This window comes from Orycteropus afer, unplaced genomic scaffold (genome assembly GCF_000298275.1).
Source record: "Orycteropus afer afer isolate SDZICR_OR568_19922 unplaced genomic scaffold, OryAfe1.0 scaffold00074, whole genome shotgun sequence".
Classification (NCBI taxonomy): Eukaryota; Metazoa; Chordata; class Mammalia; order Tubulidentata; family Orycteropodidae; genus Orycteropus; species Orycteropus afer.
The window spans coordinates 10545188-10561138 of NW_006921661.1; the positions used below are offsets into that span (position 1 = coordinate 10545188).

General features: G+C 40.2%; 1 protein-coding gene across 1 annotated transcript in view; it reads right to left on the reverse strand.

Annotated features, from left to right (window-relative positions):
- Positions 1 to 4875: 4875 nt before the first annotated feature.
- The window catches only part of NUP98 (nucleoporin 98 and 96 precursor), a 92998-nt gene continuing 81922 nt past the window's right edge, over positions 4876 to 15951 (reverse strand). Inside the window, exons 26-32 of the mRNA XM_042780961.1 lie at positions 15117 to 15260; positions 12740 to 12882; positions 11497 to 11718; positions 9296 to 9537; positions 8666 to 8820; positions 5212 to 5323; positions 4876 to 5093 (exon numbers count right to left, since the gene is read on the reverse strand). Of these exons, the coding sequence (XP_042636895.1) occupies positions 4876 to 5093; positions 5212 to 5323; positions 8666 to 8820; positions 9296 to 9537; positions 11497 to 11718; positions 12740 to 12882; positions 15117 to 15260 (1236 nt within the window). The remainder of the gene's footprint in view (positions 5094 to 5211; positions 5324 to 8665; positions 8821 to 9295; positions 9538 to 11496; positions 11719 to 12739; positions 12883 to 15116; positions 15261 to 15951) is intronic.

Below are 15951 nucleotides of genomic sequence, written 5' to 3' on the forward strand. Positions count from 1 at the left end.
CCCCAAGGTTGAGGGGCTTTCACCCAGCCCCTAGAGCCTGGCACTTTGAACTTGGACTTAAAGCCTCCAAGTTGTGATAAACTCCTGTTTGTTTAAGCCATCCCATTTGTGGTGTATTCCTGTCAGAGCGGCACTAGGTAACCAGAACAATAACTAATGTAATTAAGATGTATTTGCCAAAGGAGGACAAGACTTGAAAGTGGGTGGTAGTTGGTGGAGGGTTGAGTATAGGAGTGAAAGATGCTTTATCTCTGCACTATTTTCTTGAGTTGTTTGGGGCACAAGACTTTTTCTTTCTTTTTTTAAATGTTTCATTGTGTTTTGGGTGAAAGTTTACAAGACCAAATCAGTTTCCCAATCCGTAATACACACACAGTTTGTTCCAGTCCTGTCAGTGTATCAGCACTCTTTCCTCCAGGGCTGCCCATTTTCCATTTGCCCATCTTTCCTGCCTCTGCCTGCCTTCTGAACTTTGTTTCGGGGCAAATGCTGCCCTTTTCATCGGGTATGGTTGATTGTTCTGAGGAGCACATTCCTCCCAGATGGTTACTGTTCACTTTAGAGGCCTGTCTACTGCCTGGCCATAAGGTGATCTCTAGGAGTCTCATAGTTGTATAGGCTGCAGATCAGATAGTGTACCAGTTGCTAGGACTAATTGTTTCCATGAATTTTTGGTTTTCTTCATTCTTCTTCACTCTGGACGAGGACAGACCCATCATTACTTATAGATGGCTGCTTGCAAGCTTTTAAGATCCCAGTCGCTACTCGCCACCTTTGGCTTACTTTTACAAAGCAAAACATTTGGGGTTCATCTAAACATGACATACAATCCATATTCCTTCTCTACCATCTTTTCTGGCATCAACTTGTATGTTTGAAAAAAAAAGTTGAAATATTTCTTGTATATTTAGTGTGTTTGAGAGTAAAAAGAAAAATTGTTATATAAGAAAAAAAAAAAAAAATCCAGAAATTAGTGGATACCTTTTAAGAAGCCATTATAGCAAAGAAGTAAAAAATCATTAACTTACTATGTGATGTCTTTATTTTGAAAATGAGATCACTACATCTAAAAAGATAAGGGAGATACACTAATGAAATAATGAATTTTGGCAATGATTATCATTAGGTGAAGGGTTAATGAAAGCTCTGTAAAGGATGAATCAGGCTGACAACTTCTGAACAAACAGTCTAACATCACATAAAGTATGACAGCCAGGCATTATATCTTCTAAAGTGATTTAAAAAAAAAAAAAGTACACAGCAACACTTACGCAAAGTCTCTAGCCCTCTATCCTAAAGGGCAAATGACCAGCTACTTCAATAAATAAATGGCATTAAAAACAGGTATATGTGTGTGTGTGTTTAAGAGAGGGGGTGTTAACAGATTAAGAGACCTGACTGAAAGAAATCAAGTGTAAAAATATACTTTTAACACAAATGGGGAAATGTGAAACAGAGTGGGTTTGACATTTAGGCATGATTATAATTTTGTTAGGTGTGACAACAGTATTATCACGTGTATCAAAATATACCTATCTGTAAGAAATCCTTAGATATTGATGAATTGATGATTTGTCTTAGAATATACTATTGTGGGGTGAGGAGTAAGAACAAGGATAAAGGGGAAATAAGATCAGAAAATTGTGACAAATGTTGAACACAGGGTTCATTACACTGTTTTACAATTGTGTAGGTGAAAATTACCACAAGCTAGCCAAATCAGGAAAACATAAAACACAAATGCACATAATTAGGAATTAGACAAACTAGAGATAGAGAAGAAATGTAAGAGTTATTAACCTTGAAAATCTGGTACAATTTTCTAGAAATACAAATGAACAAAACTGAGTCAAAGCATAAACTGTCTAAAAAGAGCAGCTATTGTGCAGGTCTTGGCTCAGCTAATCCACCTTTTTAATTCTCCAGACCTCTGTTAACTATGATCTTTGCATTCTTCCAGGGTTTTCCTGAGAAAACACACATTTTGGGTGTTGTGCCACCTGTATGAAGTTGTGGACACCACAACTCTGCTGTTTCCAGAAAATGGGTTCCTTTGTTTTATATTTTTGAGAAATTTTAAAAAAAAAAAAAAAAAAAATTGATTTCAATGAGATTTTGGGAGGTAGAGGAGATTTTTCTTCATTTTTATCATTCATCTTGAACTAAAAGTCTATTCTGTACAATACAATAAAAAAACAAACTCACTGCCGTCAAGTCAGACCTGACTTATAAAGACCCCTCCTTGGGTTTCCAAGGCGGTATCACTACCGAAGGAGATTGCCCAATCTTTCTTCTGAGGAGTGGCTGGTGGGTGTGAACCACCAGGCTTCTGGTTAGCAGTCAAGGGCCTAAGGCACTAAGTCACTAGAGCTCCTGTACAATACAACATGGTGTCTATATAAACAGATTTTATTTAGGGCCTGCCCTTTTTAAATATAAAGAAAATGAGTACTTGCCTGAATAGTGTATAATGTTCATGTTCCCAATTCTTAAATACTCTTAAAGGCTTACAATTTCTCTAATAACTTTTCTCAAACCACGTCTGAGTGAGGATCCAAACCAAACCAAACCCACTGCCGTGAAGTCGGATCCAACTCATAGCAACCCTTCCTTGGGTTTCTGAGGCAGTATCACTACAGTAGATTGCCCAACCTTCCTTCCAAGGAGTGGCTGGTGGGTTTGAACCACCAGCCTTGTGGTTAGCAGTCAAATGCCTTAAGCACTATACCACCAGAGCTCCCCTGAGTGAGGAAAGCAGGTTAGAAACTCTTTGTAGAAATACAGCAGTGCTCTGACAGACACAATGAGTCAGTAATAGAGGGGGGATTCCCAGCTATGTAGCTCTTGTCCTCAATTAAAGGGAAGCCCCATCAGAGGGTACACCCACTCTCTTTTCTCATCCTAAATTCCTCTATGTCCTAGAAGGCTTTGGCCTAGTCCTAATTGGAATTTGTTCACATCTTCAGTGTAACATGCAGTGGTTAAAGCATTCAACTGCTAACCAACATGTCTGTCGGCTGTCTGAACCCACCAACTACTCCGTGGGAGAAAGACAAGGCAGTCTGCTTCTGTAAAGATTTACAGCCTTGGAAACCCTATAGGAAAGTTCTACTCTGTCTTATAAGGTCACTTTGAGTCAGAATCAACTCAATGGCATTGGATTTGGATTGTCTATTTTTTAGTTTAAAAGATCAAAATAAAAATATGAATAGAACTCAACAGTGATCCCTCTCAGTAACATCCCTGTGAGGTGGCAGCATCAGGGATCACTGTCCCCCTTACACAAAGAAGGAAACAGAAGCAAAGTGTGACCCAAGGTTTAAAAACAAACAAAAAAAGCAGTAGGAGTGGAAGAACAAGGAGACTTTGAATGCTATGTATATTTCATTGTGCAATTTCAGGTCCCTACCCTAACCCATAGCTGGAAATCTATCTATATAAAATATTGTACAGCAGTCAGGATTAATCAGTAATCTCGGCCACCTCCCCATAAATTTGCACTTATAAATTCAGCTGTTGGTATGGTCTGTCTCAGTTTAGCATCAAATTGTTCTCTCTTCAACTCATGGCCTATCTTCATTTTATACTGCACAATATAAAACAGATGGGCTGAAACAAAGTCAGTCCACCAGAGAGATCCTCAGGGCAGGAAGGCTCAAAAATAAAAAGGGAAAGCCAATTCTAGGAATGCTATAAACATTTCATTTTATTTATTTATTTTTTAAGAAAGTAGGTTCAGAAAAAGAGGAAAATAATCTAGATCATTTATTTATATTTATATTTATATATATATATATATATATACTTTATATATATATATTTTTAATAAAAACCTTTACATAATCTTCATGCATAAAAGACCCAGGAGTGACCATGTTGTCTGTGACAGCCTCCACACCAGCTGTCTGGGCCAGTACCTGGGGCTTCCCATAGCTGGCAGCAGTGAAGCACAGACCCTCTGCCTGTCCCTGAAGCACAGCTCCTTGCCTTCATCAGTGGTTTGACCTTCTGGGAGGACAGATGGAGGGTAGAAAATGCTTAGGGGCTAAAATGAGAGGGGCAGGGAAGGCTACCCAACCTGCCACATTTTATCTTCAGTCAAATCCAAACAGGAGACCTAGCAAGAAGACCAAGAACCAGGGACCAAACTGAGTTCTGGATACTCTGACTTCCTAGAGGCATGAGACATGTGACCAAGGGCTGCTGCACATAAGGGAGGTATGGTGTACGTGGAACATTCGAGGGCAGGAACAAAACAAGCCTTACAGACGGATCCCTCCATGGCAGGCATTTACTTCCACTTTACATGAGCCAGAAGACTCTGATCTGCTTTCTAAGTCAGTTCAACCTCTTTTGCCTTCCACACCCAGTTTTATTATAGTACCTATTTAAGAGGCACACACTCCTCTTTCTTCTGTGGCTAGTTCATCTGTTAAGGAAGGACAATTCTAGATCAATCCATTTGTCCCATTATCTGTCCCTCTCCTTCTAAAGACTCCTAGTATAAAAGGGCTGGAGTATGGGAAGGGTAGTAGGTTGATACCGAGGGTCATAAGATCCAAAATGGTTGAGTATGAAAAAGAATTCTCTGGTTCTTTGGGGGATTCTGCCAAAGGTGCTTTATTCACCATTTTTAAAAAGAAAAAAAAAAACCTGAATGGTCTTGATGATGGTAAAAGGACACTTGGCTCCTTTTTTGGGTTCCAGAAGCCCTTATGCTATATTCATTATTAAGAAAAGCCCTGAACAACTGGAGGATGCTGCTTGTGGCAGCAGGCAAGGAAGGTGGATTCCACAGCCCAACCCAGAGAATGCAGGGACGTCTGTGTGGTGAGTGTGAGTGAGCACGTGAGTGTGGTGGAAAGAGCCTAGAACTCATTGGCTCCCAACAGTCAGTTCTCGCAAGTAGGATTGTGTGAGGCTGCGTAGTTCTTCCAAGGCGTAGTCCTCAGGCATGGGGAGCCTGCCGATGTGGGGAGCCAGGAGACGCAAAGGGACTCGTTGAGGGTCTGGTGTTGAGTCAGAGGTTGCATCAGGAGCATGCTGGAGGCTCAGTACCACCCGCAACAGGTTTGCTAAACGTTTGGCCATGTCTACAGAGAAAAAGTGCAGTGAGCACTGAGTAAAGGGGTGGGGAGGCAGGGAGTGCAACGGATACTCACAAAGGTAGGAGGTAGTCAGGCAGGATGTGGGGAGTGGTGACAAGCTTACCTGACTGAGCCAGGCGGTCCTTGGCATTGTAACAGTGGATCTGCTCTATCCGGTTGCACAGTGAGGTCACTTTGGTGTGTAACTGTTCAAGCTCATAACCTGAGCAATCTACCTGCAAAGAAACAGAGAAATCCATTAGGCCAAGAGGAATTCTCATTGCCTCAATCTCACTCACAGGCTCTCTATGAAAAAGCCAGAAGCAACAGTGAGAGGAGGGAGGGGGAAAACCAAGAAACTGCCACCCCACCTAGTATCTAAGGATAAGGCACTACTTCAGCAATATACAATAGCATATAAAACTTAGCATTGGGCAAGTCCTGAGATCACCATTCATGAACATGTGACTTTAACATGGCACGATGTTTGTTCTCAAATATAAATGTAGGTTCAGAGTGATGGTGTGATTTTTTAAGAGCATGCAGTTAATAAGAGGTGGAGCCAAACCTAGTATTTAATTTAGGTCACCACAACTCTAAGTCTGAGGCGCTCTGGTGGTACAGTGATTAAAGCACTCAGATGCTAACCAAAAGGTTGGCAGTTTGAACCCACCAGCTGCTCAGCAGGAGAAAGAAGAGGCCATCTGGCCTCTGTAAAGATTACAGCCTTGAAAACCCTATGGGAAGTTCTCAAACCCACCAGCTTCTTGCTCACTGGGAGAAAGATGAGGCCATCTGCTTCAATAAAGGTTTACAGCCTTGAAAACCCTATGGGAAGTTCTCAAACCCACCAGCTTCTTGCTCACTGGGAGAAAGATGAGGCCATCTGCTTCAATAAAGGTTTACAGCCTTGAAAACCCTATGGGAATTTATTCTGTCCTATAGGGAGCTCTGGTAGCGTAGTGCCTAAGGCACTTGACTGCTAACTAGAAGGCTGGCGGTTTGAACCCACCAGCCACTCCTCGGAAGGAAGGTTGGGCAATCTACTTCGGTAGTGATACCGCCTCGGAAACCCAAGGAGGGGTCGCTATGAGTCGGGTCCGAAGCGACGGCACAAATAGGGTCAACAACAACCACAAACAGGGTCCTTATGAGTCAGAATCAACTCGATGATAGTAGGTTGGTTTAGTTTGAACTCCAAGTTCACAGCCCTTTCTAAAATACTGCAGGACCCTCTTCTCATTCTTTTTTTCCCCTATCTATTGTAATTGACTACTATGTCTCCAGTTATGACTGATTCCTAAATCTTCATCAGCCTAATATCCCAATCTTGAGCTCTAAATTGTTGTATCTAACACCCTAAATAATTCTATCTGGATATCTCACAGGAACTTAAATGTAATTTTTCACACTAGACTCATAATCTTCACCTACTTTCACCGAATCTGTGCTTATTCCAGCCAGTGTTGCCCACCCTGGTGAACGATACCATAATCTAAGTCGGGAGAATATGTTGGGACCAGTTTTGACTCTTTCTTCTCCCCTCCCCCCATACTCAGTTACCTGCTACAGCAGTACACAAGCCAACACAGCACAAGAAGCCGACACAGGAGCGGTGGCCTTAAAGTGCAGCATTTATAAACCACAGTCATTATCAGATCTGCTGCCAGACCCTGCTACTGAATGCTAATGAAGCACATATTTCTACACTATAAATTTTAAATATTATGATAACTATGCTAATATAATTGGTGTCCTTTATAATCCTATATATTTAAATTCTATGAATTTTTTTTAAAAAAACCTTATTGTCGTTTGGGTGAAGGTTTACAGAGCAAATTAGTTTTCTATTCAATAATTTATATACACTTAAATTTTATGAATTTAAAAATATTATTCTTAGAAGAGATCCATGGACTTCACCAGACTGCCAAGGGGGTCCAAGGCACAATAAAGGTAAGAAATACGGATAGAGGAATTCAAATTAAAAACAAAGTTCCCTGAAAAAGTAAGATGTCTCTGACCTCCAAGCTCCATCCACACTGCTCCCCCTTACAGCACTCTTCCATCCCCCCTCCTTTTTTTTGTTCCTAAGGTCATAGTTTAGATGTCACTTCTACAAAGTCTTTCTCAATTCCCTCAGACTAGGTTAGATGTTTCTTTTATGTGCTGTTACAATACTCTTTAAGGAGCTCTGGTGGATTAGTGGTTAAAGCTTTCAGCTGCTAACCAAAAGGTTGGCAGTTTAAACCCACCAGCCACTCCATGGGATAAAGATGAGGCAGTCTGCTTCCATAAAGATTTACAGCCTTGGAAACCCTATGGAGCAGTTCTACCCTGTCCTGTAGGGTTGCTATGAGTTGGAAACAACTCCATGGCAGTGAGGTTACAGTACTCTTTGCTTAGCTCTACAGTTAACACTTACCACTCTACAGTAACTGCTAGTTTACATGTATGTATCTCCCCAAGAAAATTACTACTTTAGGGAGGGCAGAACACATACTATTTAGTTTTCTATCCCCAAAACTCACCAGAGTGTTTGTGTTGTGCAAATGAATTAATTTATCAGTGTTAATTAAAAACGGTTTCTTCAGTAATTATTTAGGGATGATCTCTCTTAATCCACTGTAGAACCAAACCCTGAATTACGCCTATTATGTGACAAGCATTATGCTAAATGTTGGTACTATGCACGATGATGAGATAATTGTTGAGCATTTAGTACATACAAGATACTATAAAACACTGTGTATACTTTGTTTAGTCTTCATGGTAATATTGTCACATACGTATTACAAATCACCACCCCCATACATACACTTTTCAGATAAGAGACAAAGAGTTAATTAACTTGATCAAGGTCACAAAGCTAGTGACGTGGGAGTCACAAATTGAACCTAACAGTCTGCCTCTAGAACTTGAATTCTTAACAACTATACTCTACTGCCTTCTTAAAATTAAAGAAGACCTCCCCAAAATCAGCTCATAGGCTATTTAAGAAGAGATGTGAATAACTAACTAAAACATGGTCTGAGAGGTACTTTAGTAATGTACCAATTGTTTTGGTAGTAAAAGAAAAAAAATGAAAATACAATTAACTCTTCCTGGAGGAACAGGAAGGAGAAGTAGAGCTAGAGGATAGAGGAATTCAAATTAAAAACAATCTTAAAGGATAAGGGTGACTATGTAGGGAGCTCTGGTAGCGTAGTGGCGGTTCAAACCCACCAGCCACTCCTTGGAAGGAAATGGGGCAATCTACTTCTGTAGTGATACTGCCTCAGAAACCCAAGGAGGGGTCGCAGTGAGTTGGGTCCAACTTGACGGCACATGACAACAACAACAAGTAGGTAAAGAATGAGAATGCTGGAAGCACTGCAGGTAATTTAGTGTCAGTCAAGCAGGTAGGCAAGGCTGTAAGAGTGGTAGGAGTTAAGGCAGGAGCAAAAGGTAGGGGACCTCTAAAGGGGCCTGAATCCTATATTTGTGAGTCTGGTCTTTGCCATAAGCAATGGAGGTCTATCTTTTGACTATTGAGACTGATCTGACATTTTACTAAGATTTTTAAGAAACTGAGGTACCTGCTGGATATGGTGGAGCATTTCAATGACCCGAATATAGTCCAGGTAAACAAGCCCAGATGTGTCCCAGTCCTGAATTAGGCTGCTGCGCTCTGGAGGTGCTAGATCTTCCAAGAACCCCTTCAGGTAGTCATAGTTCTCATTAATGATGGCATCTGAAGAAATAAAATATTAAACACTATGTCTGCAAAAGGACATAGACATGGCAGAAATCTAAGATGGGAAGAATAGGGAAATAATGTTTGGTCAGACTTGGAAATTACAAGTGGATGTTCCAAAATTCTCCAAAATAAAGTACAAAGAACTACTGACTTCAAGTCCCCAAGCAGGTATTTCTGGTGCTGGTGAATGAAATTTTCCTAAATAAACAAAGAACTTAATATAATTAGTATGTATCAGGGGTATTCCTGGCAAATCGTTACTTGATAATATTGTTGTCTATCCTTGCCCTTCTCGCCCCTCATCTTGGCCAAGTTTATTCTGCACAGATAGTTTTCTCCACATGTGACTTGAGTCATGTCTGCCATGCCCTTCTGAGCCAGCATGTGTGCCCTGACCATCATGGGGTTCAGATGCTGGAAGAGTTTGGGGTGATTCAGGGAGACAAAGGCCCGAGCCTGAAACACTCACCAGATGCTAAGTGCCGGATGACAAGTTTGTGGCAGGAGTTCCAGTGGCCAGCTTTAAATAAATAGAGGGCCTCTAAGTGCTTGTCGGATTCCATGCGTGCTCGCACTGCTTTGGCCTCATAAATCCATTCAGCAGGCACACAGAGCTTCTGGGTTAGGAAAGTCTCCTTAGCCCAAGAGTCAGGGCTCTCTGATAGCTGGCAATGCCGGATGAGCAGCTCTCGGATGGCCTTCTCACGCATGCTATAGGCAAAGGGATACACTGGAATAAATACAAACTTCACTCATGGAAAAGACTGTCCCAGACAAGTCAGAGTAGCCCCTAGGACAGTCTTTCAAATTGTAGGCCTTGACTTTTAAAGGATTACTTCAAACTTCATAAAACAATCAGAAGCCATCAGACCAATGTTTATTTTTTTAATGAAATAAGAGAAAATAGAAAATATCTAAGAACATCATTCATAATGAGTGAAAGTATTTTATGGTCAATAAGTTTGACAACTAATATGTCAGGAAGGCTGTCCCCAACTGGGATCCCTTCATTATTTCCTGTCTAGTAACATTTCCCTGCTACTACCTAAGAGCTCAAGAACTGAGGTCTAGGAACTCTGTTCCATAGAGCAGTCCTCTGCAGTTCATCCCCAACTTTCTCCTTCCCCTTTCTCCCTCATGGTCAGTATAGCAAAGTCATTTTTGTTAAAGTAGGGTCACTCTCAGGTCTTTATTTCTTAAAGCTACCAGCCTTCCTAATTCATCCTCTAAGTCTAGGGAAAACTCATTCTTTTTGCTCTTAAGACCTTTCAACAAAAGTCCTTTTAGTTTCATATCAAAACCATTCTTCCTCATGTTGGACACTTTCTTAACTGCTAGGCTCTTTAAGAGCTACCAATTCCATCACAATTGCTTCCTTTTCATATTCTTTTTCAGGAAACAGGATCTGCTTCCCCATAGCCAACTCATTCCATCTATCATCCTATCAGGGAGCCTGTCACCATGTGAAATCCCCCATGAGCGTGTTTAAATAAACTCAAAGGAAGAGTCTGAGGTCATTTTGCTTCTTGGTAAAAGGGAAGAAGATGCTCGATGCTTTCCACTTGTACTCCTTTAATCTTATCATCATCTTTGAATTAGGAATTAGTATTTACAGATTAAAAAACTAGGCTTGGTGAGTATATCTTTAATCAACATCAAAACTGAGTATGTGGTAGATCCAGAATTTAGGCAGGTCTGACTCTTTCCACAACACACAATACAAAGAGCACAGCACAGTGATGAACAGATTCTAGGTGTCTGATTGGAAACCTCACTCTGTCATTTATTAGCTATGTGTCATGAGCAAAGCTATTTAAACTCTCTATGCCTTGGGTTATTATCTGTGAAGTAGAGATAAGAGTGTCCATCTCACAGATTTATTATGAGCACTAAGTGAGTTAATTTATGTTAAGTATTTATAACAGTGTAAATACATGTAAAAGCAAAGTGCTACCTAAGTATGTATTTTTATTATTGTAATACCATGCTGCTACCTTAAAGAGCAAAACAAAAAACCTTCAACCTTATCTTGTTCAAACTATAGAGAAAAGGTGTTCCTTTAGTTGTCTTTCAGGGCAGAGAATCAATACATCTAGTGCCTAAGTACAGGGTTGTACAGGTAAATAGAATATTAAATCTGAGGGGTGGAGGGGATGGTTGGGTGGCAAGGGAACGGCTAGAGAGGGGAAAACTTGTAGACAGAAAAAGGAGAGGCCCTCGGTTTCAACCCATGACGTCAATGCCCTGGCTCCAACAAAGAAGCTCAGCCAGCACTACTACCGCACAGTCCTACTCATGCGACATGCTAGTGACTTGGTGCCGAAGTTAATGCTGTTGCTCCACCTGGGCATATCCTTCCTTTGCCACTTCATATTTCCTATTTCAATTTTACAGGTTTCTCGACTAAGACTTTTCCCTAATCACTGAATCCCAGAGATCTCATCTCCCTTCTTAGACTACTGAGAAGCCTTATGATGAAGAGCATAATATGACTATCAACTGCAGGCCCATTTCTAATAGCTTCACGTGAATAAAGATTTGGGCTGAGGGTTGTAGATCCCAGAACACAAGCTAAATACTTACTGAATTGACCCTTAAGAGACTGTGATTCTGTAAGCATTACCCTACACTATTAGACACAGCCAGTGGGACTCAGAGCCTGTCACTTACCTTGAGTTAGCAATGTGTAGCAGGACAAAGACGGCCCACTCCCAGAGGCCCTCGCTCTCCAGCTGGCCAGCATAGCTGGCCTGCAGCACACCTTCGCACTGCTCTGAGAGATGAGTGTAGTTAAGAGCTCGCAGCACCTCCCACAAATGCCAGCTGAGGCGGTAGTCCAGCGGGTCTGCTGTTATGCTTCGAGGTTCCAGCAGTTGGTTGAGGTCATAATGTCTATAGAGAAGAACATGCCGAGACAGTTACTAAGTATGCACCACATCCAGCCAGCAGACCACCTGCATCTGATGGGTCAAATGTATGGGCTAAATTTCAGAAGACAATGAAGACACTTAAGGGCAAAAGCATTCTAGGCTTTTCCTCACTAATATTGTGCTGTATCAGTTCACCCCAAGGTTCAGTAAGACTGTAGATTCTACGAAAAACAAACCAACCAAAAACGTACCTTCTCTTTTGAGGCTGTGTGACATAACAGGTGTGCTGGCCATTGGTCTGACCTATGTATTTTACCATATTGGTACAGGAAATTTTCATAATTCTCACCTTTCCATTCCTTCATTAAAATGCCTATTTTCTTACTTATTTAAATAACATAGTTACCTTACTACTGTCTTTCAGATTATTCTATTGTCTGAAGTGGTTGGGGTGAAAATTCTCCTATTTATTTGAAGAGCTAACTAGTCTTCATGATGGTTATTTCCTACTGTGGCTTAGAAATTCTTACCTCTGATTTTGTCTTCAGTGGGTATGGTTCTTGCCAGTTTATGTATTAAATTCTCAGCGTGCAATTCCCATATCACCATAGTAGTATAAACTAAGATCCTACACCTGTAAGTTTTAATGGTCTGGGATTTAGATTACCGACCAATACCTTTGCCTTTTTACCTAAGATCTCACGTTTTTTTTTTAAAAAAAGAAAAGAAAACAAAACAAACAACTTGCCTAACTCCTCTGAGTAAGGGGTAGGGGGTTTTTTTGGACCAGTGCTGACCAACAGAACTTTAGGTGTGATAATGGAAATGTTCTATTATCTGCCTTGACCATTACAATAGCCACTAGGTACATGTGGCTTGAAATGTCAACCTAATTCTACGTTCCAGTGTTCTTTCCAATAACTAAGTTATATTTGATGATTTACACACACTTACAGCAATTTGGTGGTATATGAAAAGGAATCAGAAGACTATCTAAGGCTTAGGGAGCTCTCAATTGACTATAATTTTTGGCTCAGGTTTACCTGTCGCTGTAGAGTTTTAGAAGGTGAAAGCAGACATCTCGAAGTGGTCTCCGTGAATCTTGCTCCTCTTCTACTATGCAGCCGGAGCCCTCTAGGTATGAAGGAAGTGGGGAACAGGCGTATCTGTCACCCTCAGAGGTATTCTGAAGGGAAGAGTTTGATAAAAGAAATACATCAGCTACTACACCTACAAGGAGCTCTGGTAGCACAGTGCCTAAGGCATCTGCCTGCTAACCAGAAGGGTGGTGGTTCAAACCCACCAGCCATTCTGCGGAAGCAAGACTGGGCAATTAACTAAAATAAAGATTTACCACCTCAGAAACCCAAATGGGGTTGCTATGAGTCGGAATCAACTCGAAGGCAGTGGGTTTGGTTTTTGGTTTATTATACCTAGTTCTCCTTATCAGACATTTCACATTTACAACACGAAAAATCTATCTATTTTGCACATTAACAACATGCATCTGGTAGTAATGAACTTAAGTGCTAGCCAAATGTAATGCTGGCTGTGACGGTTAAGGTTATGTGTTAACTTGGCTAAGCCATGATTTTTAGTGGTTTGGCAGTTATGTAATGATATAATCTGGCAGTTATACAATGATATAGTCACCTTCCATTTTTACATAATGTTGATTTTCACACGACTTAGAATCTAACCGTGTCAAAAAATGAGGAGTGAACAGAATACTATGCAACACTAAAGAATAACATAGAATCTATAAAACACCATGTAACGTGGGTGAACGTGGAGGACATTATGCTGAGTGAAATATAATCTTAGAAGGACAGTATTAATTCATTATTGTAAAAAGTCAAGGAAAATTTTATATATGGAAGAAAACTTTCTTTGATGGTTACCAGAGGTGGGAGAGGAGGGGAGGGAACACTGTATAAATAAATAAATAAAAAGAATGTTTACGCGGCTGGCCCCAAAGAAGATGCCTTGGTCAGCAGAAGGTTAGGAAATAAAACTGACAAAATTAAATGAAGTTAGAGCTTATAAACAACTTTATAGCCAAAGCAGGTATATATCAAGTCTTAGTTCCACATCCTGACTCCCAACTCAAATTTTCATGTTTAGAGTTTTTCCACTGTATTTCTGCTAGTTCTTTGCAAATTTATAACTAGACAGAGACTGAGTCTGTTGAAATAAGGAGGCAGATGGCAGCTGTCAAAGTCTTGACTGGTTATAACACAAAAAGTGTGGAGATTTGGGCTTTACCCTGGGAAAATAAACTTACTGTCTTAAAAAAAAAAAAAAAAAAGTGAGAAGTGGATACAGTTGGTTTCATTAGATTCTCTGTGTCTCAGTTACTCAGACATGTATATTAGAAACAATGCAAACTTCAAGGAATCTATTAAGAATTTTAAACTACTGTGGTCAGTGACATATTCCACCAATAAAGATTTCAGGTAGCTTTCACTAAACCCTATACCTCTTGTCACAATATTATCATACTGAGTTTCTTTTTCCTAACAAATAATTCTGACAGATAACATCAAAGACAATAATTAGGGACAGGAAATAAAAAAGTAGTAATAATACCTTAACCTCAGCACTGACAATGATTATGGAATATGATATTTAGAAGAAAATTTTAGACTTGATAATTTGGGGCTAGGTGCTCTGGTGGTGTAGTGCCTAAGGCATTTGACTGTTAACCAGAAGACTGGCAGTTCAAACCCACCAGCCACTCCTCAGGAGGAAAGTTGGGCAATCTTCTCCCGTAGAGATACCACCTTGGTAACCTAAGGAGGGGTCGCTATGAGTCAGATCGACAGCAGTGAGTTTGTTTTTTTTGTTTTTAATTTGGGGCTACACTAAATCTTGGGTCAGGCTGTATCTCAGAGAATTCCTACAGGAGTAAGACAGTAAAAAACAAACTCACTGCTGTTGAGTCAGATCCGACTCATAGCAACGCCCCCTTGGGTTTCCAAGGCGGTATCACTATGGAAGTAGATTGCCCAACCTTCCTTCCAAAGAGTGGCTGGTGGGTTTGAATCGCCAGTCTTCTGGATAGTAATCAAATACCTTAGGATAGTATTAAGAGGAAGTAAAACCCTCTGATTTGGGGGCAGAAAATCATCAGTGAGAAAATCAGTTGTGGAAGCCCATCATATTAAATAAACAGGAAGTGGACATTTGGAGAAATTTAAGGGTAGCTCTATCCAGAGGCAAGAGAAAAGGGTAAAGTTTTTCTATCAGATTTCCTGGGCCTGTTTCAATTTTATGGTACTTTCTATAAGGGCAGTTAATAAAAAGTCCTATGAGAAATGTGATTTGACGGGTTTGTTGTTGTTGTTAAATCTGTAGAACTGTACTGGTAAAGATGTGTCTCCCACCAGGACTCTCCTTGGCTGTACTGGTCACATATACCTGAAACGCTTCTTCATACATGCTAAGTGCTCTGGAAATGGAGGCTGTGGGTGGAAGCAGATACCACAGATGGACAGCCAAGGAACGTTTCCAATCCAGCTGAGAGCAAACATTGATTTGCTTTTGCTCTGAGAGCTGCCACACCTGCAAGAGACAAAATCATGAGCTCTAACTTACTTTTACTGCCTGTGTTTGCAAGGTATTCACTAATTCAAGCAATATTTTAAATAATCTAGATGCCAGTGTTAATGATTCAGATATAAAATACATAGTCCCTTGGTGGCAGAAGAGGAAAAGATCGAAACAATCAGTGTTCTGAGAAAAGATATGAGCACTACTAAGAGCACAAAGGAGTCTTTACACTGCTCAGAGTTGGTAACTTATAAAACCATGACCCCAGGTAAGACACTTCATCTGCAGAAACTCTGACCAGCTACTTTGGTTTTGATTATTGACTTTAAGAAGATAACCAAACAGGTAAGCCACAAAAGAGAACTGGCTTTTAAAAATTATGATTCAGCATCCATACGATAGAACAGAATGAATGAAACTGTAGACATGGAAGAATGTTCATCTACAGTAAGTTTGAAATAAATAAATTTGCAGATCTGCTATGTATAATGGATTTTACTTGCATATATATATATGTGTATGTGTGTATAAATATGCACACATATATGTTGATATAGACAGATTGTATCTGGAAAGACAGACAAGAAATTATTTATTTATGCTGTGGGATACAGTGATTTCAATTTTTTGATTTCCATATAATTAGTATTCATTTCTGCCTTTATAATTTGAAATATTTCCATTACAAATTTAAAAATAAATT